At 44.0% G+C, this 25,035-nt stretch overlaps 2 protein-coding genes and 1 long non-coding RNA gene across 6 annotated transcripts in view; 1 reads left to right on the top strand and 2 right to left on the bottom strand.

The window, feature by feature from the left end:
* The window catches only part of FAM222B (family with sequence similarity 222 member B), a 54,792-nt gene extending 49,466 nt beyond the window's left edge, over window positions 1-5,326 (bottom strand). For 2 of the 3 annotated variants that reach the window (XM_036223017.1, XM_016139044.2), the window contains exon 1: window positions 5,198-5,303. The gene's annotated coding sequence lies outside the window, so the exon portion shown is untranslated. Of the gene's footprint in view, window positions 1-5,197 lie in introns of all 3 variants that reach the window. The other variant, XM_016139042.2, reaches the window with a different exon arrangement.
* A 4,756-nt stretch (window positions 5,327-10,082) lies between these two features.
* On the top strand, window positions 10,083-13,924 carry ERAL1 (Era like 12S mitochondrial rRNA chaperone 1). 2 transcript variants are annotated; one of them, XM_036223424.1, is made up of 10 exons: window positions 10,083-10,389; window positions 11,125-11,252; window positions 11,349-11,426; window positions 11,817-11,863; window positions 12,024-12,085; window positions 12,253-12,365; window positions 12,458-12,706; window positions 12,850-12,999; window positions 13,123-13,203; window positions 13,338-13,924. In XM_036223424.1, the coding sequence occupies exons 1-10, from the start codon at window positions 10,107-10,109 to the stop codon at window positions 13,437-13,439; spliced, it is 1,293 nt and encodes a 430-aa protein (XP_036079317.1). In that variant the 5' UTR covers window positions 10,083-10,106; the 3' UTR covers window positions 13,440-13,924. The 2 variants fall into 2 exon arrangements, with proteins under 2 accessions (XP_036079317.1, XP_015994527.2); XM_016139041.2 differs by having other exon boundaries at window positions 10,084-10,389; window positions 13,317-13,924.
* A 358-nt stretch (window positions 13,925-14,282) lies between these two features.
* On the bottom strand, window positions 14,283-14,858 carry LOC107507772. Its single transcript, XR_001596202.2, has 2 exons — window positions 14,633-14,858; window positions 14,283-14,504 (listed from the first exon to the last, which is right to left on the bottom strand). It is a non-coding gene; the product is annotated as an uncharacterized LOC107507772 (long non-coding RNA).
* Between the last annotated feature and the right edge of the window lie 10,177 nt (window positions 14,859-25,035).

Below are 25,035 nucleotides of genomic sequence, written 5' to 3'. Positions count from 1 at the left end.
CTAGATCTGCATCTCCATTCTAAACCTTTCTACTGAACTCAAGACCCAAATATCCTAAAACCTATTAGACATTTACGCCTAGATTTCCCAGACACTGCGAGTCTAATATACCAAAATCAAACCCATTTTTCCACAAATGTTACAACTTCTTGTTCCTGGATTCCCTACCTTAGGAATGACATGGCCATCCACTTATTTGCTTGAGCCAGCAATTTCAAATCCATCTTTGACAACTCCTTCCTTACATAAAGTCAGTAAGATCCTTCTAGTCAGTCTCTTCAAAAGCTCTTTAATCTGTCTATAATTCCACCATTACCAATGCAATTGAGATCTTCAATATCTCTCAAGAGATCGTTACATCCGTCTCACAACCAACTAGTCTCCCTGCAGCCAACTTCACCTTTTTTACTCCAACTTCCACACTGTAAATGGTGTTACTTTTCATAAATATTGATTTGAATGTGTTCCTTACCCAGTTTAACACTCTCTCATCACTCCCTAGTACCTACAAAATAAAATTCAGACCCCTCACCAAGGCCATCCTCAATTGGGCTCAAACCCATATTTCACCTAACTTCCTTCCAATTCTTTCCTCATACCCCATGATCTAGCCACATTTAACCACTGGCCCATACAAAGGTTCATACTCATAATTCTGTACCCTTGTGTAAGCTGTTCTCTGCATTTGAAACATTACCCTCTCCAATCTTTTTTTGTTGAAGCAGCCAAAGTGCATTCATACTTCAAAACTCTACTGATTCTTCCTCTATGAAGCCTTCTCCAACACTCTCCTTCCCCACCATGGAGAACCAAAGCTCCCAGATCTCTTACGATAGCACTTATTGTACCGATTCATAATTATTTATGTGTTAGTCTCCAATTAAAATGTGAGCTCTTTAAAAACAAGGATTATGTCATTCATATCCCCATACCTAGCACAATGCCTAACACAATGTCTCCTGAATTTGATTGCTAAAAGGATCAATTCCAACATTTTTCAATGAGATCAGAATCCAAGAAGCTTAAGATTCAAACCTAGTTTTGGCTCACTGGTGAAAAAAAGACACCACAGAAATTCATGCTTAAGTTATTTCTAGTTTTTCATATTTTTCCCTAACTAGCTTCAGGGTTAGTTACCAGAAAACTAGTAACTGAGTCTTTTATCACTCCCTTAATGATTTCTATTTTTCCATGAAACAGTACAATCTACTGCTGTACCAAACCACAAGTTTATAATTGAGCCATAAAATCTGATAACTCATTACCCTCCTTGTATTAAATGCATCTTTAAAAAAGAAGATTTAGCATTTTTCCTTGAGTTATATTACTTTTCACTGTAAGTCACAAAGCTCTAAAAGGGACATAACCAAGACTTTGATAAACAGTAAAAAGACAAAAAAATATCAAACACTTCTCACCAAGAGCAGTGACTTCACACTTATACCCTACTCTGGTCAGCTGTAGACCTGCAGCCTTTCCTCTGGCCGCTTTGCTTCTCACACTCACTCTCGCTTCTCAATTTATTAGAGTCATCTTTTTAGAGTTGCTATCATATTTTAGGAGTTTAAATCCAAGAATTAGGTTCATGTCTCTTCTGAAAATGTTCCAAGCTTCCTGTCCTGCTCTGCTGCATTATACAGTATCAGTCTGCCAAAGTCTTTGCTCATTTCCTGCTTGTCCCAATATGGTGGTACACATCAATAATGTCCTCTCCCTTCCCATTTTGACTTTACTCTCTGCTTGGAATGCTCTATCTTCTTTGTCCATCTGTAAGGGCCTATCATGCAAGTTCAATGCAGGAGGCCTTTACTGACAAAATCTGCATCCAGCCTTCCATCAATCCTCTAACTTAAAGTTGTACTTGCCTCTAGCACAGTGCTTGCTGTACTTCAGTTCTAAGACACACCTTTCCCCCCCACACACATTTCTCTGAAAACCAGATATATCTTATAACTGATGGTATGCCAGTCTCATTAGCAGTATTTCTTATTTCTTAATGGCATGTAAAATAATTGTGAGCTTTACAATCATTGGCACCATGAGTTTGATGAAATAAGGTATTACATTGTATTATAATTACTTCATATATTTGTTTCCTCCACAGGACTGTGAACCCCCAGGGGACAGGGATTATGTCATAACCATCTTTAACTAGCATATATTTGGGCACAAAGCGAGTGTATCCAATAAATACTCATAATAATTAGCATTTATTTAGCATTTAGTTAGGTGTCGGATACTATTCTGAACATTTTATGTGTATTAAACCATTTAATCCTCACAACCACCTCCTGAAGTAAGTACAACTATTATCTTTGTTTTAAACATAAAGGAACTGAAGTAAAAACACATAGGTAAGCTCATTCGAAAAGATACACAAAAAGATGCACAAGATTTGAACCCATGTTTGCTGATTATGATTCATATTATTTTTCCATTCATCAAATATTTAATGAGCAATTCTGCTATGCCAACTACTGTGCTAAATACTGGTAAGCAAACTCTCATCCTCAGGAGGCTACTCTGAACTATAGGTTCATTCTTGAATCCTTTGCCCTCCAAATATCAGAACCAACCTACGGATTCACTAAATTATTTAATCCACTTCTCTTTTTACTTTTCCTTTTTAACATCTTCCAGTAAAGTCAGTCCTCCTTTAAAGTAGTCAGCACTCTATCAAGAAGCAAGTTAATGACCAAAAAAACAAACAAAAACTCTTTGTGCTGTATTATTAATGAGCAGCTGTGGAAATATTATAAAAGAGACTTCAGTTAAGAAATAGGTGGTAAGATCAGAAGGGCTCTTAAGCAACAAAGATTGTTTGTGAGCAAATACTCTCAATAAAAGAGAGAAGTAAAACATAATTTTGCTTTTAAATAGATTGTTTTAAAAAGTTTTCCCTAAGGCATAAGGCTTTTTAAAGAAAAATGATTCATTTTATCAGAATAAAAATGAACTAGTAAACCTTATTCCTTTTATTTTATCCCACATTATGTTAGGGGCTCACGGGAAATCCTTAGATCCCCATTTTAGACACACTACTCACAAAACAGGCAATCAAGGCATTGACCATCCCCTTTCTCTCTCCCAGAGGAAGACTCCTCATTTGCTAAAAGTCATCTGCTATATAAAAGTAACCACAAATAGAAAAGAGAATAGAAGGAAAGGACAGGAAATTCTCATCACAGCTGAACAAGCCTCTATCATTTTAACATAACACAGATGGCATTTATGGACTTGTTTGAACTGAAATTTCTAATAGAGGGAAAAATGAATTACAAAATTAAAAATAGATATCTAAGTATTAAAAATAAAATAAGATGGCTAGGCCAGTTCTAACATTTTAAACCTCTACTTGATCTTCCAAGTGATAGTCAAAGACAGAATTTATATTCTGTAAATAACCTATAACAATAGAAACAAATGCTTCCTTTTTTAAACTAGCCTCTAAGAAAGAACAATCAGTGTTATGAGCAGAAAATTTCTTGGGAGAGCAAAGTTAAAAATGATATATCATGGTCCATTTCCAAGAAAGAGAGGTAAAACACGTTTTACCAGATAGAGAAGTTAAAGACAACTAGGGTTCGTTTCCCTCATTCCTATAACTCATTTTCCTTATCTGTGAATCTTCAAGAATCTAGTAGAGCCACTCCCTCCCTACCTTTGCTCAGATGAAAGACAAATCACTAATTTCCAAAAGGCCATTTCAGGCTCTCAATCTACAAAGCCAGCAAAGCTGAAGCATGTCTCTTTCTGTCCTTTTGAAATGAGTTTCACGTCCTTCAAAAGCTGTGGCTAGAAAGCCATCTTCTCTCTCAGGAAGCACAGTTTAACTGTTCGTGCTGCTTTGTCTACCCTAACAAGAACAACAGCCTTAGGAGTGCTCCTTCAGCCCATCAGGAAGAACCTGCCAACTTTTGGGCTCTTTCTTGTACAGCTGCTTCTGTCTTTCTGACAGATACTCCATCCTGGAGGTTCCACTGGCAGAGTAACAAAAAGTGGAACTGAAAATCTGCTCTATGCTTATCTGACTTCCAAAATAAAGACATGGCCCTGGTACCAGAGAATCCTTTGCAAAGAAAACCTTTTTTTACAATTTAAAAATAACAAATCGTATTTGCACATCCCTCACTGTGCAGCCCTCCCAGCTTGTCTCAAACTAGTTTTCTCAACTCATAATAAAGCACATTAGTACCAGCTGTGTTACAAGGGAATGAACCTGAGGAAGCTATGTTCAGAAAGCATTTAACAGACTGGCCCTTCATTCTCTATTACCTTCCTCTTGAGTAAGGAGCTACACGCCATTTGTGAAGATGCCTGGGAGTATGGTATTTTTCCTACACAAGTGTGATGGCTATTTTGTCACAGAACAAACTGGTATTTCTGCACATACCTGCTGTGCCTAGGTAGAAAGCCCATGTGCCTACTGAGGTTTTACAAACAATATGCTTCTCCTTAACAAAGAAATCAATTATTCTATTAATAACGATAAGGTTTAAAATCCAGTAATTTGTTAGTGGTAATAGTAACGTCGGTTTAGTACTTACAATTTACAATTTTCATAAACAATCTCAATCACATACATGATGCTTGCAATAGCCCGCTGAAGCACATCATCTTCCAGAGGTTCATAAAGGTTAACTGGGACCTGCCCAAGATTATCTATCAGCTTTATCAGTGGTGGACGTGGGTTCCAAGCTGTCGGACTCCAAGCCCCTAGCTCTTTTCTCTAGACTCCTCCCAGCTTTAAAGAGAGGGCTCCCGACTTCCACCTTCTATCCAGAGCAGCCTATTACTCTGGGTTACAGGCCCTTCCCTGCTGGATCAGAGTTGGCTTCTTCAGCTCCAGCAGGGCTTTCATCCTCCACCACTCTCCCCCCTCGTGACCATTCTCTGAAAGAAGCGGAAAGGGAGAGGCGACCGAAAGCTCCTGGGGGAAGGGACGATGACAAACGGGAGGGCAGGACACTGCTCCTGCAATGGGCTCCTTCACTATGCAGCGCGCACCCTCTTTCCTCCACCAGGCTGTCCAGCTCTGAGGCCGGCGATCTGCCCAACCGTGCCCCCAAATTCTCCCGTCATCACCTCAAACTGTCCATCCCCCACGCCCCTTCGCCTCGGACAGGCAGAGCCCACCCCCTCACCCCTAAGTCTGAGTATCCTTCTACCATGCCACCCGCCTTGCACCACCACTCACTGTCGGTGACTGGGCCCGGCCCTCATGGCTGCTCTGTTGCCGCCACCACTGCTGCTGCACGACCCGGCCCCTCAATCACCGCCGCCACCGTCGACTCGCCGGCAGCCGTTCCTGCGCCTGCGCAGCCTGGAGTGCCGGGGCCCTCTCGGGTTGCATGCGCCTGCGCAGCCCGCTCCGGGGGCGTCCTCCTGAGTGCCTGATGCCCTGGACCGCTCAGTCTCAAATGGATATGACCGCTGGCTTTGAGGACTTGTTAAGCTTAGAGGCTTTGACGGCTGTCCCAGGGTCTGAGGCCTCTAGAATACCTTGCTTAGATTACTAAACGCTTGGGTCTATAAGGGGCAATAGACTTAATGGCACTTCCAGGATTCTGAATCCCTCCTGCACCTAAAGGCCTGAATTCAGATGCTCTGAGGTGACCACTGATAACAAATTGAGGTTTCTTTCAAGAAGACAAGCACATCTAGAATGCGTTGGGGATAATTGTGTAAGAGGCAATTTTGACATCCCAGAATACACTACTGGCCAGGAATACACTACTGGGGATCTTGCCTAGACGGTGACTGCGCCTAGAACTCACTGGGACACTGCTAAGTTCAGTCTGTTTTTCAGAAGCACAATGTTTATTGGATGACAACGTCCTAGGCATCTCATATGTGCCACTGAAAGACTTTGCAGGCTAACAGTCCCGAACGTTACAGTTCTCATCGTGGAGCCTAACTTTTTTTTGTGAACTGGTAAAGAAAAACCATACCTTTAGCCCTCCAAGGTGCAACAATCAGCCTCAGACCACCGTGCTGCCTTGGCATAAGTCTAACAAGAGTCAAAGCTCAGTTGGATCCTGGGAATTCAATAACGCAAACACTTGAAAGCTGCAGACAATGCACTGCAAAGGTGAGAGGAGGTACAGGATTAAGTTCTCCGTATCACCATGATTCTTCCATCCCACCTCCAGCCCAGTCTGCCATCTACAATTCAGAGCTTGGGAGCTAGGGACCAATATATAATGTAACACATAAAAAAAGGAAAGAAGAGAAAGTTCTATTTGTTCTGAGAAAGACGTTAAATTCACTCTACATCTGTTAATTCTACATCTGATCCCAGGATCTAATGTGAATGTTTGAAATTCTAGTCCGAGATTAAGGAATGTTCTCACTTTGGAAAGAAGTAAGAATGAGTCCTAGAGTAAAGGTTGAGAATGCTGAAAATGAAGTATCACAATGGTGCTGGAGGCAATACAGCCTGCTTGTCACTAATATTACTAAATCTTCTCTAAAAGGAGGCAGTAAGAATATACAAATGCATATAATAGAATTCTCAGGTTAGGGGCCGAGGATCAGTCCTAGAGGCTAGCTTCTGATTTAGAAGAGTTGTAATTACTTACAAAAGTATTACCCTTTGGAATTTACTGAGTATCCACTATGTACAAGACACTGTTCTAGGTGCAGCAGATACAGTAGTGAACAATATATAAATACATATTCCTTGTCTTCATAGAATTTACAGTCTAGTAGAGGACATAAAATAACAGCAAACACATAGCATTTACTATGTGCCAAGCCCTGTTCTAAGCACTTTACACATATTTGTTCTTTTTTATTATTATTAAAAATTACTAGGATGATAACATATCAGTTATTTTAATCATAGCTACCCTATCAGGACACTATCATTAGCCCTATCTTTTCATTTTTAAATTTTTTATTATATACTTTACTCTTTTAAGTGGCCTTCTTCTCCCCAATGACTACTCCTGTAGATTATGTCCATCCCTCTGTCCTCCTGCTTGAATCACACGGCACAGAAATTATCTTGAAAATTTCATTATTTTTATTGGGTGGATCCCTATCTATCATTCTCATCATCCCTGTTTTTAAATATAAGGAAAATGAAGTAGAGAAAAGTTACTTGCCCTAGGTCACACAGTAAATAATGAAGCTGAGAATCAAACCCAGGATGTCCAGCTCAAAAATCTGTGTGCTCAGTCACCATATTATAATCTTCCTGTTATAGGAGGAAGAAAAAAGGGGTCCTATGAGCGAATTTAACCAGACTTGGAAGAAACAGTCTATGTTAAGGCCTAGAAGCGAAAGAGAATACCAGGCAATTTGGGGGACTGAAAAAATTCAACTGAGCTGAAAAAAAATCAATCGAGTGGGCCTAGAAAAAGATAGGACTGTCAAAGGAAGCTGGAGACATGTTAATTAGTTTGAATTTTATTCTTAGGGCAGTGAAGCAAGGGAGCGACTTGGTCAGTTTGGGTCCATCAGAAGGTTCGTAAGATCAAAGACCCTGAAGATCCCTGAAGAGCCTCTTACAGCATTCCAAGCACTGCAACAGGATCACTGCATGTAATGATAAATGCTATGAGGAAAAGCCTCTCTGAGGAAGTAACATTTAATCTGAGATCTGACTGGGGAAGCAGAAGCCAAATTTAGAACACAGGAGGCAGGAGAAACAGGTATAAAGACTCTGAGGTACAAATGAACTTAGTATATTCAAGAGATGGAAAGAAAGGCAATGTGACTGAAGCCTTGGGAGAAGTAAGCAGGGTTCAATGCATGCAAGGACTTTGGATTAGTCTAGTTGGAACAGGAGGCCATTGAAGGGCCTGTCTTCCCAATTCTATCCCTCATCATCTCCCTCCGATTCTATCCCTTTAAATCTCTGGAATCCATCTGCTTCTCTCCACCATTGTCACTGCACTATTTTACTAAGATAGAATGACACCTTGTTGAAAAAGGACTTGGGGTCAGGGAAGATTTTTTTTGCTTTTCAAATGGAAGAGACTAAGCATATTTTAAAATAAATGCTGATGAGAGGAAAACGGTACAGAGAGAAATTGTCTATACAGAGAAGAAAGGTTAATTCATGGAATAAGGTTTCCTAAAGGGCAAAACAAGTAGCCTTAAGATAGGAACGTTTATTGAGAGCCTATATAGTTCTAAGTCCTAGATTCAAATGAACATATATATTTATTATCATCTTCATTTTATAGATGAGGAAATTGACATTTGGAGAGTTTAAATAACTCATTTAAACACACAACTAAGTGGCAAGCTGAGATATGAACACAGGCAGTCTATTTCATTTGACTAGCCATTCCTAATCTCACAAAATACTAAATTCCCTCACAATATCCTATGAGGGAAAATTTCTGGGAAAGAATTAACAAGGCACTTTGACTCATTTTCCCTAATTTTTTTGTGTGTGTCATTCCTGGAATTCTTCCAGTGTTATCTGTTGCCAGAACTGTAGTATTTAGTATGTGTTCCTTGGGTGATTTTGCATTTATGTAATTAAGCTCTTCATCACAGTTTAACCTAAAACTTCCCTTCATCTTATTGTAGTTGAAATGGCATTTTACTGAACTGTCCATGAAAGATTCCTATTTTTTTGATTGCTGGCTGTCCTGTATTTAGTGGCATCTTGTTCTTTGGGCATATGGGGTACCCAAAGAACATCCAGAATATCATGTTCCAAAAAGGCTGTTCCTTCCACTAACAGAGAAGGAAGCATGAAAGCTGGAGCCTGGTGCCATTTGCAAACCATCAGTGCATTTGGTTGCTTGAACTCTGTCAAACCTGTGTCGCTCAGAGCTTCTCTGGATACTTCACCTCTATCCAATGGCAGCCTGGCCAGTTAGTTCTCACTATCTCCCAACAATTCTCCCTCTCTCTCTTATATCATCACCTTTTCCCTCTCTACTGGGTCGTTGCCATTAACAACAAAATCTATTTTAAAAAACGCTCTCTTAACCCCATTCCTCTTCTGTTACCACTCCCTATTGTACTGCTCCCCTATGAAGAGTTATATAGGTATTCTGCTTATCCTTAATTCCGTTCCTCTCTTAAACCCACTCCATTTAGGCTTTCACCCAGATCACTTTACTGAAACTGTTCCTGTCAGGTCACCAACATTTCTCTTTCTCTTTCTCTCTCCTCTCCCTCTCCCGCTCCTCCCCCCCCCCCCCAAACACACAGCCACCAGGACACAAGTGATGGAGAATTTTGTCCTTTTTGTTCACTGATATATCTGCAGCACCCTGACAGGGCTGTACATAGTATGTGCTTAATGAATTCACACCCGCTCCAATTCCCACATTTCTCTCTCAATTTCAACAGTTTGAGAGGCTTCAAAGAATGAAGAGGACTTTAGGCCACAAATCGGCTGAGGTAAAGTTCCTCAGGACGCTAAGGTAGACCTGGAGATCCTAAGTGACTAAACAGCGTTTTTCCCTTTGCAGATCCTCTGCTTTTTCTCCAGAAAGGAATGACCTCCGGGATGAGACAGGTTTACAGGAGGGAAATCTGGGTCAGCTGTTCATCGGGTACACCTACCCGCGACCCACGGACCACTCCTCACAGGAGGCTCGCGTAAAGTAAAAATGCAGACCGCCAAAGGCGGCTGCCGACTGCTAGCCAAGCCAAAGTAGGGCTTGGGAGAGGATCCTGCAAGTCCGAGGCTGGAGAGGGCTAAAAAGACCCTTATGCGGACCATCGGAATAGTGCACGATCCCACCCGCAAGACCATTACTCCTTCGACACGCCGGTTTCTCCTGCTGGGTGAAATCAGGCGCTATGAGAACGCTTTCTGCCGCTTGGCCTCGTGGGAGATGTAGTCTTTCAGGAGGCAGGGCTAAAGAGGCCTTTTACAACAATTTAGCAGAAGAAAACAGGATCTGTGCAGGATTCCAAAACAATCGTCATGTTCACACACTCTAAATACTCATTTTCCCATTTGCTTGGCCTCGGCCAGTCTTTAGTTACTGTCGCATCCCACCTCCAACGTCGCGCGCGTTTCTCTCTTTTTGGGCCAAACTATCTCTTTCCGGCTCGCTCGCCCTTCCGCCGCTCAGTCCAATGGTAGATGCGTTCCTGGTCAGTTCCCGGAGTGCCTTGCGGCTGTAATGGCTGCCACCAGCTGGTCCAAAGCTGCGCTCTCTCAAGCGGTCTTAGGGTTTTGGCAGTTGGGCCCTGTCGCCGCAAGGGAGTGGACAACCCGGTTCCCGTCACTCTTGGGCTGTCAGCGGAGGTCCGTGACCTGTGTCGCGGGCGGCGCTTTCTCTGGTCCGCTCCTAGCCTCGGCTTCTAGGCGTTATGGCCAGAACTCAGCCTTGGACCGCTTCCTCGGACTCTCTCAGCCCGACAGTTCGTTGACGTCTCGCATTCCCGCCGTGTCCATGCACAGAGGTAAAGGGCCCAGATCGATTTCTCCGGAATTGTTACCGTTTTTGTTAATGAAAGCTCCGTATCGAGGAAATCCCTCAGTCTGGGGATATCATTTGGGGGGGCATGGTTACAGAAAACAAAGGCAGAGAGAGACAGAGAGGGAGATGGAGAAGAGCAGTGAAGGATCTCACAGGAGAGAGATACCAGATTCTACGAGGCCAGCAGAGTGCCCTGTATTCTGGTAGGGAGGCTGGATACAAACTGGTCATTGCAATCCATTGGTATAAGGAGCCAATGCAAAAGACTGAGAAAGCTTTTAAAGCTTTCATAACGCCCTTAGTAGGGGCCTGGGGATAGTCAGGCCTGGAGGGATTTCTGGCTTTATCTGGCCTAGATGTACTCACACAAGTGTATATATTTACCAGGCAAAGTACATAGTACAGTTCTACACAGTAATTTAATATTCAGTGTCAGGCATTGTGCCAGTGATTTTACACAATTGCGAATTGTCTAAAGAAGGTTATAAATAGGTACCGTTAATATCCCCATTTTGCATTTGATAAAACTAAGGAATTTAGAGAGGTTAAAGGATTTGATAAAGTCATATAAACTAATTAATGGACAAACTTGTCTCAAAGCCTGGTCTCAGCTTCAATCTGGTGCACTAATCTTGTATCCCTTTGTAGGTGGTAGGATTGTGTGCCTGACAAGATCCAAATTGTACTCTCTTTCACTTCCCTCCTGCCCCACACACAGATGAGCAAGATCTCCTCTTGGTCCATCACCCTGACATGCCTGAGAACTCCCGGGTCCTACGAGTGGTCCTCCTGGGTGCCCCAAATGCAGGAAAGTCAACACTCTCCAACCAGCTGCTGGGCCGAAAAGTATGCCACATCCTTGACTCTCCGCCCCTTTTCATCTCTCCATGGATTGTCATAGAAGGATCTGGGACCTCACTTGGACTTCTTTGTTTCTGGCAGGTGTTTCCTGTCTCCAAGAAGGTGCACACTACTCGCTGCCAAGCTCTGGGGGTCATCACAGAGAAAGAGGCCCAGGTGGTGAGTACCTGCAACAGTACAGAAGGTGAAGGTAGGAGGGCCTCCCTTACTGTTAGACCTGAAGAAAATGATGTTTGGATTCACTTCCCTGAGGGAAGAGAGTTTCCTCTTTAGGCCTAGAGTAATTCTCTCTGTACTTTCCCTCTCTGCCATTTAATCAGAAAGGTCTCATTTCCTCTATACTGTTTCCTAATCTTCCATATATTTACAGTCATATTCTTCCTTCTGGATCTTATCTGGAATTAAAACAAAGCTGGAGGATAAAACTCAAGTCAGCTTGGCAAGAAGATGTCAGGCTTCTGACATCAAGGGTGGCCTTTCTTTCACTCTCAGTCATAGTTTTTCTTCCTGGGGCCTGGGGGTTTAGATATCTCTCTTTCCTGATTTTAGATTCTACTTGACACACCTGGCCTCATCAGCCCTGTTAAACAGAAAAGGTAATAGCCATGGAAACAAGGGTTGTAGAGGGAAAGATGTTGAAGAGGAGGTGGAGAGATACCATCATAGGGGCTGGAAAACCCTCTTCCACACTCTATCCCTCATCAGGAATACATCGGTCATAAGACCCTTCCTAACCAATGTATGTCTGTCCCTCAGGCACCATCTGGAGCTCTCTTTGTTGGAAGACCCATGGAAGAGCATGGAATCTGCTGATCTGGGTTAGGCTCAGAATGGGAATCTGAAGCCCAGTTTACACAGTCCTGGCCTCTCATTTCCTGGTAGTTTGGGAGGTGGGGATTGGCCAGAGCCCATACCATTGGAACTTATCAGGGGATGGGGAAAAAAGTGGTCATATCTTTGTTTTCATCATCCTACCAACTTCCAGTTGTGGTTCTTGTGGATGTCTCGGACAAGTGGACTCGGAAGCAGCTCAGCCCTCAAGTGCTCCAGTGCTTGACTCAGTTCTCCCAGGTCCCCAGCATCCTTGTCATGAACAAGGTGAGCACCACCTACCCGAGGAAGGAATCTACTTTCCTCTAAGACCCCTATCTCACTAACACACATACTGTCTGCCTATCCCCTATGCCCAGGTAGATTGCCTGAAGCAGAAGTCAGTTCTCCTGGAGCTCACAGCAGCCCTCACTGAAGGTGTGGTCAATGGCAAGAAGCTCAAGTTAAGACAGGCCTTCCACTCACAGCCAGGCACCCACTGCCCCAGCCCAGCAGCCAAGGGCTCAAACACACAGTCTGTGGGAGGCCCTCAGAGGATTGGCTGGCCTTACTTCCAGGAGATCTTCATGTTATCAGCACTAAGCCAGGAGGATGTGAAAATACTAAAGGTCAGTCAGTCAGTCTTGGCCATAGCCTGGCCTTTGTCCTCCACCATGTGAAGACAAGCCTCAGAGTTCCTCCTGGAAGAGAAAGTGAGTAGGAAAGGCCTGGTTGGGACTGAAATGCTCACCTACTCCATCTGTACCCACAGCAATACCTCCTGGCACAGGCCCAGCCAGGGCCTTGGGAATTCCATAGTGAAGTTCTCACTAGCCAAACGCCTGAGGAGATCTGCGCCAACATCATTCGAGAGAAGCTCCTAGAGCATCTGCCCCAGGAGGTGCCCTACAATGTACAGCAGGTGCAGGCCCAGTGAAGGGATCTGGGGGCTCTCTGCCAGGCGCACACTCAGAGCAGGACAGCTGTGTCCCAGAGAGGTTTGGGTATGGGTCTACCCGACTAATTATGACGTTTCCCTGTGCAGAAAACAATTATGTGGGAGGAAGGACCAAGCGGGGAGCTTGTGATCGTTCAGAAGCTTCTGGTGCCCAAAGAATCTCATGTGGTAAGCAAGTCTAGGCTTGAAAGAGGGACTAAGGCTCTGTTAGGGGTTCTCCCCTCCACTGCTTGGGAGCCCTGAGAGCAGGCTCAGGACCCTCTCTTTTATCCCACTCTCAGAAAATCTTGATTGGTCCGAAGGGGCACCTGATCTCCCAGATTGCAGAAGAGGCTGGCCGGGACCTTATGGACATCTTCCTCTGTGAGGTTCAGCTCCGCCTCTCAGTGAAGCTCCTCAATTGACCACCCTCTACTGCCCCTTCCAAGACATCCCAGTCTAAGCTTCTGGCAGGAGCCACTAACCAGAATTGCTCCTGCCTGGGGCCTACAGGGACAGGTGAGGGGCATGAACACTGATGACAAACCACTCGCTGGCCTGCTTGCCTAGTCAGCACAGCCCCTCCCCAGCCATATCTTGTATTGGAGGAAGGAACCTACCTTAGCTCCGTCCCCAGTAGTTTCTCTGACTGGGGCCACAGCTACTTAGGTCTAGAGGTTGCCCCTTTGGTGCAGGCAGCGCCACCCTGCTTCTACCTGCCACTGGCCCAGAGTTTCTCCCTCAGTTGCCAGTTGTTAGCAGGGAGATCTTTTTCCCTCTTCAGATCCTTCACCTGGAAATTCCGTAAGGACCCATGTGAGATAGTGCCTCCCACCTGCTCCCCAAGTCATTGAATCCTACTCCATCCCTCTCCCCAGCCTCTGAAGCTAATAAAGTTAAAAGACAAGCATTCTGGTTCTCACTTTTATTTCTTTAGAACAAGAAAGAGAAAACTTACCCATTCCCTCACCCCCACCCCATTATCTGAGCTTGAGTCTTCTTCCCTTCCAGTAGTCTGCTCCAGGGTCCTGAGTTCTCTTGGCATGTTTTCTGGGTGCAGCAAGAGAACCATTACCATTACTAAACTCAGTAATGGTAACGGTTTCCTCGCCATTCCCAAGTGTCGTGGCACTCAGCAGGCTGTCATGAGCACAGTGGGCTTGCTGCATCCTCTGTCTTCATCAGGCTCCAGAGCTGGGGGTACCCGGACTAGTACATCATCTATACTGTAGTGTCTCATCACAAACTTACAGTATATGATGATATCCAAGTCAGGGCCCTGCAGGGGGCATATGAGGCATGGCTTGAAGAGCACTATGGCAGGGAAAGCCAGGGGCAAGGAGCAGAGCAGGACAGGTCAGGGCTGGATACGCAGAGCTCCCCCATCTGTGCTCGACAGCTCCCAGGTGACAGCTCCCAGGCCAGTGTCTTGATTCTGTGGTCAAGGGTGGCCAAAGTGGGTTAGAGGAACGGGACTGGCTGGAAGAAACCTGCAAAGTGACGAGTCTTTGAGATCGCCTTACGGACCCTGTGCCAGAGTTAAGCCAGAGATCACCTAATGAGGCAGAAGGTAACCTCTAGTCAGATCAACAGACAGACCCAGAGGAGGGGCACTTACCTGGAGCTGGAACCGCAGACCTGAGAGGCAGAGAGACCCCGTCCTTGCCTCTCCACTCCTAGTGCTCGCCTTTTAATCCACTGGCCCCTCCCCTGGGTGGGGCACTTTCCCTGATTCTAGAAGGCCCTGCCTATTAACTCTTTCCCTGCTGGACTCCTTGAAAGGACGGTCATTGGCCCGTCTCCCTGTTAATCCCTTTCTCACATACTCTTATGAACGTTGCTAAGCCTAGGATCCACCCTTCATTCGTATCCCTGTGAAATTGGTCATCTATCTGCTGGGCTGAGGAGAAGAAAGAATAGCCTCGCCCCATCCTTTAATTGCTGGTCAGAGCCCCAGTGGAATTTGGGAAGGAGGTAATAGTGGTGGGACTGTTAGTTGAATTTCTATAAAAGGGAGGGTCCTGACAGCTGGATCTCTGTGGATTCCTGGGGCAGGCTCTGGCCTAAATTTCAGTCCCCAGACCCCTGTCTGCATTTATGCTGAGCACAAGAAGGCTAGACCTAACTAAGTAGGCAGATCCCTCGCCCACCTCTGTCATGGCAAGTTCCCCTGGTTAGGGGTGTCCTCTGTGGGGAAATTTGAGGGCAGCCGTATCCCAAACTTGTGGGAGCTAGCATAAGAATGGATGAGGACCTGTTCTTCAGAGATCAAGTCACTTAGGGTAAGAGCCTGGCATTATTCAGTTCTCTGCCTCTGGGGAAGGTGAGACTCCTGGGGTAGAGACTCCTCAAAGCAGGGACTCTATTATTTAGACTCTCATTCTGGGGAGCACATCTGCTCCTCTATTCCTTCCCCTTTCCGTATCTTAATCAGGTCTGTGTGCTCGGGGGGGGGGGGGGGCAGTTATACCCCTCCTGTGCAGGGGCAGGTGAGGCCAGGATGGGGAATGGGAGGAGAGACTCACTCTTCTTTTGGTTCCTTGGAGGTGTTCTATTTTCTGCTGCCGCAGAACCTTGGCACATGCTCTTCCCTCTGACATGGTCTTCCCTCCTTTCTTGTCTAGTTAGTTCTTATTCTCTCTTCAGATCTCTGTCACCTCTGTAGGGAAGTCTTCCCTGGTTAGTTAAATCCCTGTGTTGTGGGTTCATTTATTTGTGTGATTATTCACAATTAAGCAAATAATCATGAGTGCTTGGTTTATTCACTGAGATATTTCTACCACAGACTAGAGACTAAATAAACCTTCTTGTCAAATGACTGACATGAAGCTTAGCCCACTATAATGTGGGAGAGGAGAGACTTTGGCCTGGAAAGGCAGACGGGTAAAGGTGTAACTCAGGCAAGTCATTTTCTCTCTTGGACTGTCTCTGTTCTTTGTAAATAGTGATAATAAAGGTTCCCAGTTAACAGAGTTGTGAGGGCCAGGTGATTAGCTGCTGGTAAAGCACTTAGCACAGTGCTAGCGCTGATCCACAGAAGGGGTTCAAACAAGTTAATTCCTACCTCACCCCCTTCCCAGGGGCTCACCAAAGGCCACAGGTGAGGCTTGTTGAACATCCGAAAGCTCATGGGATGTTCTTGAAAGAAGCTTGAGGCTACTGAAAGAGACAAGGTTTAGTGGTAACAGGCCTTGGGTGACAGTCCCAATTCTACAACATCCATCTCTGTGACTTTGGACCAGGTGTCCTCAGCTTCAGTTTCCCCAAATATAAAGAGCTATCCTTATGCACCTCATAGTGATTAAAAGGATGATATGAACACTGTTAAAGTGAAAACCACAGGCCCAAAATGATACTAGTGCTAAAAGCCCATAATACCAAACCTAGATTTAATACCTGACCTAATTGCATTTTCAGCTTCTTCCAGAAACGTAATATTAATCCACTGGTTTGGAATTTTCTGGTCAAGTACCAGAAAGGTGATCTGTCATGTGGGCCCTCTCCATCCCTCATAGGAAGAAGAGGCAATCTGCATGATAAAAACCCTTCCCCTCTTCTGTTCTCTTTGGCCCACACCAAGTGTCAAGACCCCAAAGTAATCTTTTCTTTTATTAATAGCTCCTTGCCCCACCCTTCTTCCTATAAAAAGCTTCCATTTTGTACAGTCCCTCTGAGTGCCTTTCTGGTTGCTAGGTAGCATGCTGTTGATCTGTGAATTGCTTAACGCAAGTTAGATCTTCAAATTTACTGGGTTGAATTTTGGTTTTTAACAGCACTCATCTTAAACTTCCAGAGCCTAGAATGGATAGAACCACTGTCAGTTCCCTTTTCTTTTCTCTGTCATGAGCTGACTAAGGGCAAAGTAACATTTCTCTGAACTTTGGTGGTAATACATACCTCACCAAATTGTAAGAATTAATTGAGAAATGTGGGTGAGAAAGCTTTAAAAATCCAGATGCTCTAACCAAGTGAGGAATAAGCATTTTGTCTGTTTTTGCCTCCTTGTGACCCTGTTTCCTGTTACCCCTACTGCCAGGTCACTTCTCTTCAGAGACCCCATAGATCAGGCTCTTTCACCAGAGTAAAGGCTTCATGTACCAGGGCCAAACTTCAAGTCAAGCCACGCACTGCCTAGGTTTCTGCTTAATCCTTGGGGGCCAGGTTCAAAGGTGAGCATGGATAGGACTCAGTGGTCCTGGAGGTAGAGGAGAGATATCTCAACCAACCAGCGATTCTGTGGCTGTGGCCTCTGGCTGGGGTGGAGGAGTCTGTGATCAGGGTGTGAACTGGAGGAGAGTCTGAGCCTGGGTGGGGTGGTCTGGGGACCCTGATAAGCAGACTTATGGCTATCAGGGTGGGGGCCCTTCTGCATATCAGGAGCCAGCAGGGGCCATAGCGTAGGACCTAAGGATATTTTCTATCTAGGGCTGTCTCCTGAATGGCTGCTCTTCAATCCCTCTGCCTCTTTAGAAACCTAAGGGAAGTTAGGATGGGAGTCTTTCCTCCTTTCTTTCTGCAAGTCACATGGAGACTCTCCCCCTTGCCTGACCAACATTGGGATGGGGAACACAATCTGGGTCCTTGGGTCCAGCTTTGCATTCTGACAGCTTTTGCTTCAGACCAAGAACTTCATGGCTCACCTGAGGCCAGGGTAGGTTAGTCTTGGACCTTATCCTTCTAATTCCAATCCCTGCCACTGCAGCTTTAAGCCCTTGACTCTTATTTAGACCTTTGGATGAAGTCCTTAAATCATATGGCAAGTGATGAAGTTAAAGATGGTCAGATCTGCAAGAATCCTTCAAAATCATGGAGTTCAAGTCCCTCATTTAGATAGGCAAGGAAACTGAGGCTCAGAGAGGGGAAGAGAATCATCCAAGCTTCAGGATTCCTTCTACCTCTCCGCATCGGGGAACCCAGAACCCTCAGAGAAACAGGAAGACAACAGCAAATGCCTACAGATAAACAGACACACGTATAACATGCAGAACACATACACAACATACATGTATGATGCCCACATAGACACAACACATGGAGATACACATAAAAAAATAGATTCAGCTAGTAAAATTGTCTTAGTTTCTTCTTGGGTGCTTTACCAAGTTTCATGAAGTTAGTAGTTTTGTACAAAGATAAAAGAAGGCCAAATAACACAGTCATTCAATGTCTCACTCAGCAGTCAGTAGCAAAACAGCCTGGAACCAAAGACTTTGAGAAGTTCTGGGTTGGAACGTACTCTACTGTTTTGCTTTGGATACAGAGGACCCAAAGCAAGAGCCTGGTGTTGTTCTAGGAGCTTAAGAAGTGTGAAAAAGAAAGGCTAGAAAATAGTTCTAAACCCTTTCTCTCCATGTGATAGATTGGAGTTTGAGACCTAGGGGGTTTGTCAGCGATGACTGCTGGTGATTGATTACCTCTTATCCTACCTTGGTTTCATCATGACCAGTCTATGAAGCTTTTCCTAACCCTCCTTGACACTTGCTTTCCTATGTCTAGGCTTTGGACCTAGTCTGTTTTCCTCAGCACTCTGAGAATTCATCTGTCCCTTATTTGTCCCCAACTACTCACTTAGCAGGCACTTTGGTTCTTCTGTATGGCCCCAGCACCCTTCATGGGCCTTTTTCTGGGAGGTGCTCAGAGGTGCTTTACAGTGAACATATTCAGACTCTCCAGACAGTGCCCAACGTGCATGTGTTCAAGTACTCCGCCCTTATTCTCTCTATGCCTTTTAGTCCCATGAGCAAGTGCACGTGTTGTGCAATAAACCCAGATGCAGTGGGGTTCTAGCAGTGGCTTCCTTGGGGGCTTTGTCAATGTCCATCTGTCTCCAAAAGATGACCGCATGCCAATTTTATAATAGAGATACTGAGCCTTCTGGAAGAAATGCACGACCCTGAGTTACATAGTAAATCAGGAAAAGAGGCAGGCTACAACTCTGCTCTCCAGACTCTTGACCCCAGTATCTGTGCACAAACCTACTGTGAAATGAGGTTGATTTCTCTGTGAGGCCTTTTTGAGTTTCAGAGGCAATGGAATTAGACCCAAGTTTTGCCACTTAACCAATAATGGGATTCTGAGCATATTGCTTACTTCATCTCTCTGAGCCTCAGTTTCCTTGTCTCTCAAATAATGACGACAATAATGCCCACCTCACAAGATCCTTGGGAAGAATCAATGAAAGGAGGCGTGGGAAGCTCCTGCACAGTGCAGTATCTTCTACTTCTTTAGGTCTTCCCACCCATCTAATTCCTTTTAAAACCTTCCACACACTGCTTTCAGCCAATTCCAACCCAGCAACAATCCTCCCTCCTTTCTCTGACCTCCTGCAGCCAGGCCCTCACACGGAACTCACATGCCCTAGAATCACAGGCCACCTTTGGCTTGACCCAGAGCCTCAGCCTACATGGTTCAGGAGTTGTGCCTGCCCAGGACATACTCAGAGCCAAAAGGGAAAAGCACAGCTTTGAATTTGTTAGAGCCTGAGATCTACCACTACCTACACTGCCCAGTGGGCCTGGGCCCTGCCCTGCTCTTAGAGTCCTGACTTCCTTATCAGTAAAATGGGTTTAGAATACATTCTTTTCTGTGATTGTTGTACAGATGAAATAAGACAGCAGAGGTGAAAATTTCTAACCTAGAGCCTGGTTCATATATTATAGGAAGTCAACAAATGCCAGGTTTCTTCCCTTCTGGCTTTGCAATAGGCTTTTCCTACTTATCCTCCTCAGCAGGGCATATACCCTTGGATATATGTGCTCACTCACATACCGCAGATGCACATGATAGTGCCTACCTGCCTGAGCACACATATAGTCAGAAACAGATTACAATCAACACCTCCCTAAGTCTGTTCAGCAATTCTCAGTCTGTTCTCTGGGTCAGTGGGAACACCCATGACTTGGGCCATGACCTCTCTAGTATCCAGGCATAGTCCTAAAGGTAGCTGTTGGGTGGGAAAGGATCCCAGGGAGCCTGGGTGTCCCTCCCTCCTCAAATCCTTCCCGCCATTAGCCAGGGCTTTACCTCCCTCCCTCCCTGCCAGGACAACCTGTCTGCTTCACAGCTGCTGTGGAAGAGATAGGCAGCCTGGATTATCAGACCAGACAAGGCTCCTTGTGACAGTTCCCTGCCCTCCCCCGCCTCAGGCAAAAGTTCCAGGGCCCTTAACCCACTCTGTGCTGGGCCCTCAAGCTCAGGGCCTAGAAATGGTAGAGAAAGGGAGTAGGACCTGGTTTCCAAGGCTGGAGTCATGAGCACAGGAAGTTGGGAACAGCTTCAGCTGTGCCCTGCAGGAATCAGGTCTGCACACAAGGCCCTCTACCACTCCATCCTGGGTCCATGGCAGCCCTGGGTGAGGATGGACAGTCTGGGCAGGACTTAAAGGGCTTGGACAAAAGGCCCTATATTACCCACTCTCCCTCCCTGAGGCTGGTTCCAGGCTCTGGGGACAGAGGCCTGGTTCTCCCTAACCTCAGAGTCCACTGGCTTTATCACAGGTGTCAATGCATCCCCTCTCTTCCTCTACCCCCAAATTATTGCCCCAAACATCTTTTTCCTCTCCAGTATCCTTCAAGCCTCTTTCAGTAAGGCCCCTGTTTTCTTGTTTTTCCAAGGCCTCTCTGGTCATCTCCTCTGGTCAGCCACTGTCCTCGACACTAAGACTAACCAGGATCATCTCCTAGTTGGGCCCCACACAGCCACCCAGACCTCTTTTCTGAAGGTTAACAGGAAGTAGTAAAAAGAGCAGGAGCCTCAGCATCTGGGAGTCTGGCTTCCAGTCCTGGTTCTGGCTCTGACACTAAATGATCTTGGGCAAGTTCTTTCATTTCCGTGCTTCAGTTTCCTCATTTTATAAAATACAAGGCAATAACTTTTCACAAGATTGACTCAGGGATTAAATAAGTACAACACATTTTATCATTTTAGTAATCAGTTGAAAAATTTTAAAAAATGCCTGCAAAAGGACTTTATAAGCTAGCTGCCAAATAATATCAGCTGATACATGCTGTGCTCACAAAGTGCCATGCTTAATGCTATCATGAGCTGTCATTTAGCCTTTACAACAATCCCAACAATACACAGCCCCAGGCTTAATCCTTGAACCTCTTTTCTTTATTACATACACTCATTCATTTGTTGATCTTCTCTTGTTGCACAGCTTTAAATAGTATCTACACACTGGTGACTCCCTAATTCACAGGTCCAGGCCAAGCCTCTCCCCTAAACTAATTTCTAGAGTGAATGTCCTACTTGTTAATTTCTCTAATAGGCACCTTACAATTAACACACCCAAAACTGAGGTCCTGATCTCACCTCAAATCTGCTTTTTCAACTGCTTTGTCTGTGTGTGTGTAGATAGCAACTCCATTCTTCCAGACAGGCCAAAAAATTGGAGGCAATTTATCTTTGATGAATTTTTATTGAAGTACAACATACATTCAAGTGCATTACCACAAAGTGAACATACCCATTTAACAGCCACCCACATCAAAAAATAGAACGTTCTCAGCACATTTCTAGACATTCCCAGGAGCCTCCTGTGTCCTCTCTCACAATTACCTCCCTCTTCCTCTCCAAAGCTGGTTTCTATCCTTACTTCTAATGCTGTAGATTAGCTTGGCTGCTTTTTATATAAAAGACTGATATGTGATGTATTTTTTATGCCTGGCTTCTTTCTTCAACATTGTTTGTGAGATTCATTCAAGTTGTTGCATGTATCAGTTATTTGTTTATTTTCATTTCTGCGTAGTATTTAATTTCCTGAATGTACTATACTTTATTCGTTCCACCATTGGTAAACATTTGGATTGTTTGAATTTGGGGGCCATTATTTATAATGCTGCAATGAACATTCTTATACATACCTATATGTATATTTCTGTTGGGGGTGGAATGGTTGGATTAAAGGCTATGGTTATGTTTAGCTGTACTAGATTCTGTTAAACAAATTTCCAAAGTGGTTGTATCAATATAAATTTCTACCAGCAGTATATGAAAGTTCCAAGTGTTCCACATCCTCACCTACACTTAGTATTGTTACTCTTCCATTTCAGTCATTCTGCTGGGTGTGTAGTGATATCTCATCCTGGTTTTAATTTGCATTTCCCTGTTGATTAATTAAGTTATACGTGCTATTCTCATTATCCATTGTTTTGTAACAAATCAGCCCCAAACTTGGAAGCTTAAACAACTGACATTCCTTTTACTATCTCTATTTCAAAGATCAGGGTTTCAGGAGGTTAGGTGGACAGAACTGGTTGGCGTCTGTCATGTAGATGAGATGCAGTCAGACAGGGGCTGGAGGAGCTAGGGGCTTGCCAAGCAACTCTCTCTTCATGTAGCTCAAGGGTTGTCTATGTGTCTATTTGCTAGGACTTCCTCACAGCACAGTGGCCTTAGAACAGACTGTCTACACAGTGGCTAAAAGCTTAATGACAATATTTAAACTAATAAAGCAGAAGCTACACTGTTATGATCTAGCCTCGTTAGTCATATAGCATCAATTCTACCATAGTCTGTTGACCTAAATAGTTACAAAAGTCTACTCATTTCAAGGGAAGGGGGCATAGGCTCTACCTCTAATTGGAAAGACTATCGAAATCACACTGGAAGGAGAACATGTGGAATAGAAGATATTGTTGCCATCATCCTTTCAAAATACAAACTTCTGCAAGTTTTCATATATTCATTGGCCTTTCTGTGTAGGGCTTGAACCCAACATTTGTCTATTATTCTATGTATTTTACCATAATAAAAAAGTAAGAAGTTATACAAATGGAATCATATAGTATGTCACATTTTGGATAGAAATTTTTTGCTCAGCATAATTCCCTGGAGATTAATGTGTACTTTGATAAACAGTCTTAATTTTAATGTTTTATTAATCTTTTATCGTTATTTTCATGTTAGTATAATAATCTTCACTTATCCTAAGGTCATGAAGACCTTGTTATTTTCAACGTTTTATTATTTTACTTTTCACATTTAGATCTGCAATCCACTTGTGATTGATTTTGTGTACAATGTGAGGTTCAGGATCAAGAACCATTTTTTCTCCCACACGGATAGCCAGTATCTTTTATTGAAAAGACTGTCCTTTCCACGTAGCTTTGCATTGCCACTTTTGTCATAAAACAAGTGGGGGTCTATTTTTGGACTCTATTCTATTCCATTGATCTGCTGTGTGCCCATGTCAATCACACTGTCTTAACGACTGAACTTTGAATTGTCTTGATATATGATACTTTAAATCCTCCAACTTTGCTAATTTTCAAGTTTCTCTTACTTATTCTTGTGCTTTTGGCATTTCGCTATGACATTCAGAATTAGTTTGTCAATTCAAAATCTCTTGGGGTTGTATTGTACTGAATCTATAGACCAACTTGGGGAAATTGGTATCTTTACAATACTTGAATCTTCAACTTCATAGATATTGGAGGCATTTTTTTATTTCCTTTTTTTTTCTCTCAGTCAGCAACTCTGGTCAGTTCAAAACACATCCAGCATCTGAGTGCTTCTCACCTATTGGTCAAAGTGGCCATCATATTTCACCTGTATTACTGCAATACTGATGAGAAGCAACTGGTCTTCCTGCTGCCTCCCTTGTCCCTCTTCATTCTATTCTTAGGATGTTTGGAGCAATGTTCCTATTGGGTTGTCCTGCTATTATTGATTCGTAGGAGCTCTTTTTATACATGGAAGTTCTTTGTTAGATATATATTATAAATATTTTTTCTGACTGTGCTTGTTTCTCCATTTTCTTAAGTTTCTTTTGATAGACTTATTTCGATGGTTCAATTTATCAATTTTTTCTTTATCCTAGGAAACTTGCCTATGCCAAGGTCATAAAAACATTCCCCTTATTCTGTATGCTTTATGGGTTGAGTTTTTATGTTAGGTCTATGATCCATCTCAAACTAGTTTTTGTATATAGAGTGAGGTGGAGATTGTGATTTTGTCTCTCATACAAACCCAGTTGTTCCAGCACCATTTTTGGAAATGATTTTCCTTTCTCCCTTATATTGTCGCAGTGCCTAGAATGATCTTTTCAGGTGTGTCAGACCACATCACTCTTCTTTCAAACCTTTCAGTGGTTTCCCATGTCAAAGGCCAAAATAGGCCCCATTAAGGTTCCACATGATCTGAAAACAAGCCCCATTAAGGTTGTACATTTCCATCCTGACCTTATCTACTGCTACTTTCCCCACTGCTCATTCACTCACTCATTCCTAAACCTACTGACCTCTTTGCTGTTCTTTGATCATGCCCAGCACATTCCCACCTTGGGGTTCTTGGTTGGGAAGCTCTTTCCTCTGCATTGCTCATTCCTTTACTTGCTTTAGCACTACCTTCTCACTGAGGTCTTCCTTCAACACCCTAAAATTTAAACACCCTCCTGAACTTCCTATTCCTTTGTTTTATTTTCTTTCTTAGCACACACCATTATCTAACATACTGTAGACGTATTTAATATCTCTTATTTTGTTTCCCTTACCTGAGTGTAAGCTCTAAAAGCTTTGAGTTTGTTCTATTCACTGCAGTCTCCAGCATGTAGGACAATGCCTGACACACAGCATTTGTAAAATGAATAAGAATACTGAATACTGAAGTCCCAAAAGATGAAGTTACTTGTCCAAGTAATAAACAGGTAATAAACAACAGAACTGAAATTTAAACCCGTTGTCTGACTCCAGAGTTCATGCTCTTAAGCCTGAGTTGTGGGCTCCATTACTAAGTGGGACTCAGGACGAGCACAGAGATGTAGTGAACCTGGCATCTCCCTCCATCTTCCATTTGCAATGGAGCCAGGTCTCCTAGGGCTCAGGTCTGGCCTCAGCAGCTTGGGCCACCCTGCCCCAGGATGCTATTGGGGGCAAGGCCAGTGCACTGATATCCCCCAGTGGCTAGGGTGGGGAAGGACAGGAAAAGTGTAACCTTCAGGATGAAGGTGTATGTGGGAGGGCCACCTGATTGGTTCTTTGTTCCCAGTCTCTCCCCTCACAGAAAATACAGTACAGGGCA

The sequence above is a fragment of the Rousettus aegyptiacus genome, unplaced genomic scaffold, assembly GCF_014176215.1.
Source record: "Rousettus aegyptiacus isolate mRouAeg1 unplaced genomic scaffold, mRouAeg1.p scaffold_m13_p_6, whole genome shotgun sequence".
Classification (NCBI taxonomy): Eukaryota; Metazoa; Chordata; class Mammalia; order Chiroptera; family Pteropodidae; genus Rousettus; species Rousettus aegyptiacus.
Note: the sequence above shows the minus strand (reverse complement) of the source record. Positions and strands in the feature narration are given on the sequence as shown.

Excerpts from the sequence above, each read along its gene's own strand:
- ERAL1 (XM_016139041.2), top strand. The coding sequence starts at position 10,107 with ATGGCTGCCACCAGCTGGTCCAAAGCTGCGCTCTCTCAAGCGGTCTTA. Across the intron at positions 11,253-11,348 it reads ACCAGCTGCTGGGCCGAAAA|GTGTTTCCTGTCTCCAAGAA; the intron begins GTATGCCACATC and ends TGTTTCTGGCAG. Across the intron at positions 13,000-13,122 it reads TGCCCTACAATGTACAGCAG|AAAACAATTATGTGGGAGGA; the intron begins GTGCAGGCCCAG and ends TTCCCTGTGCAG.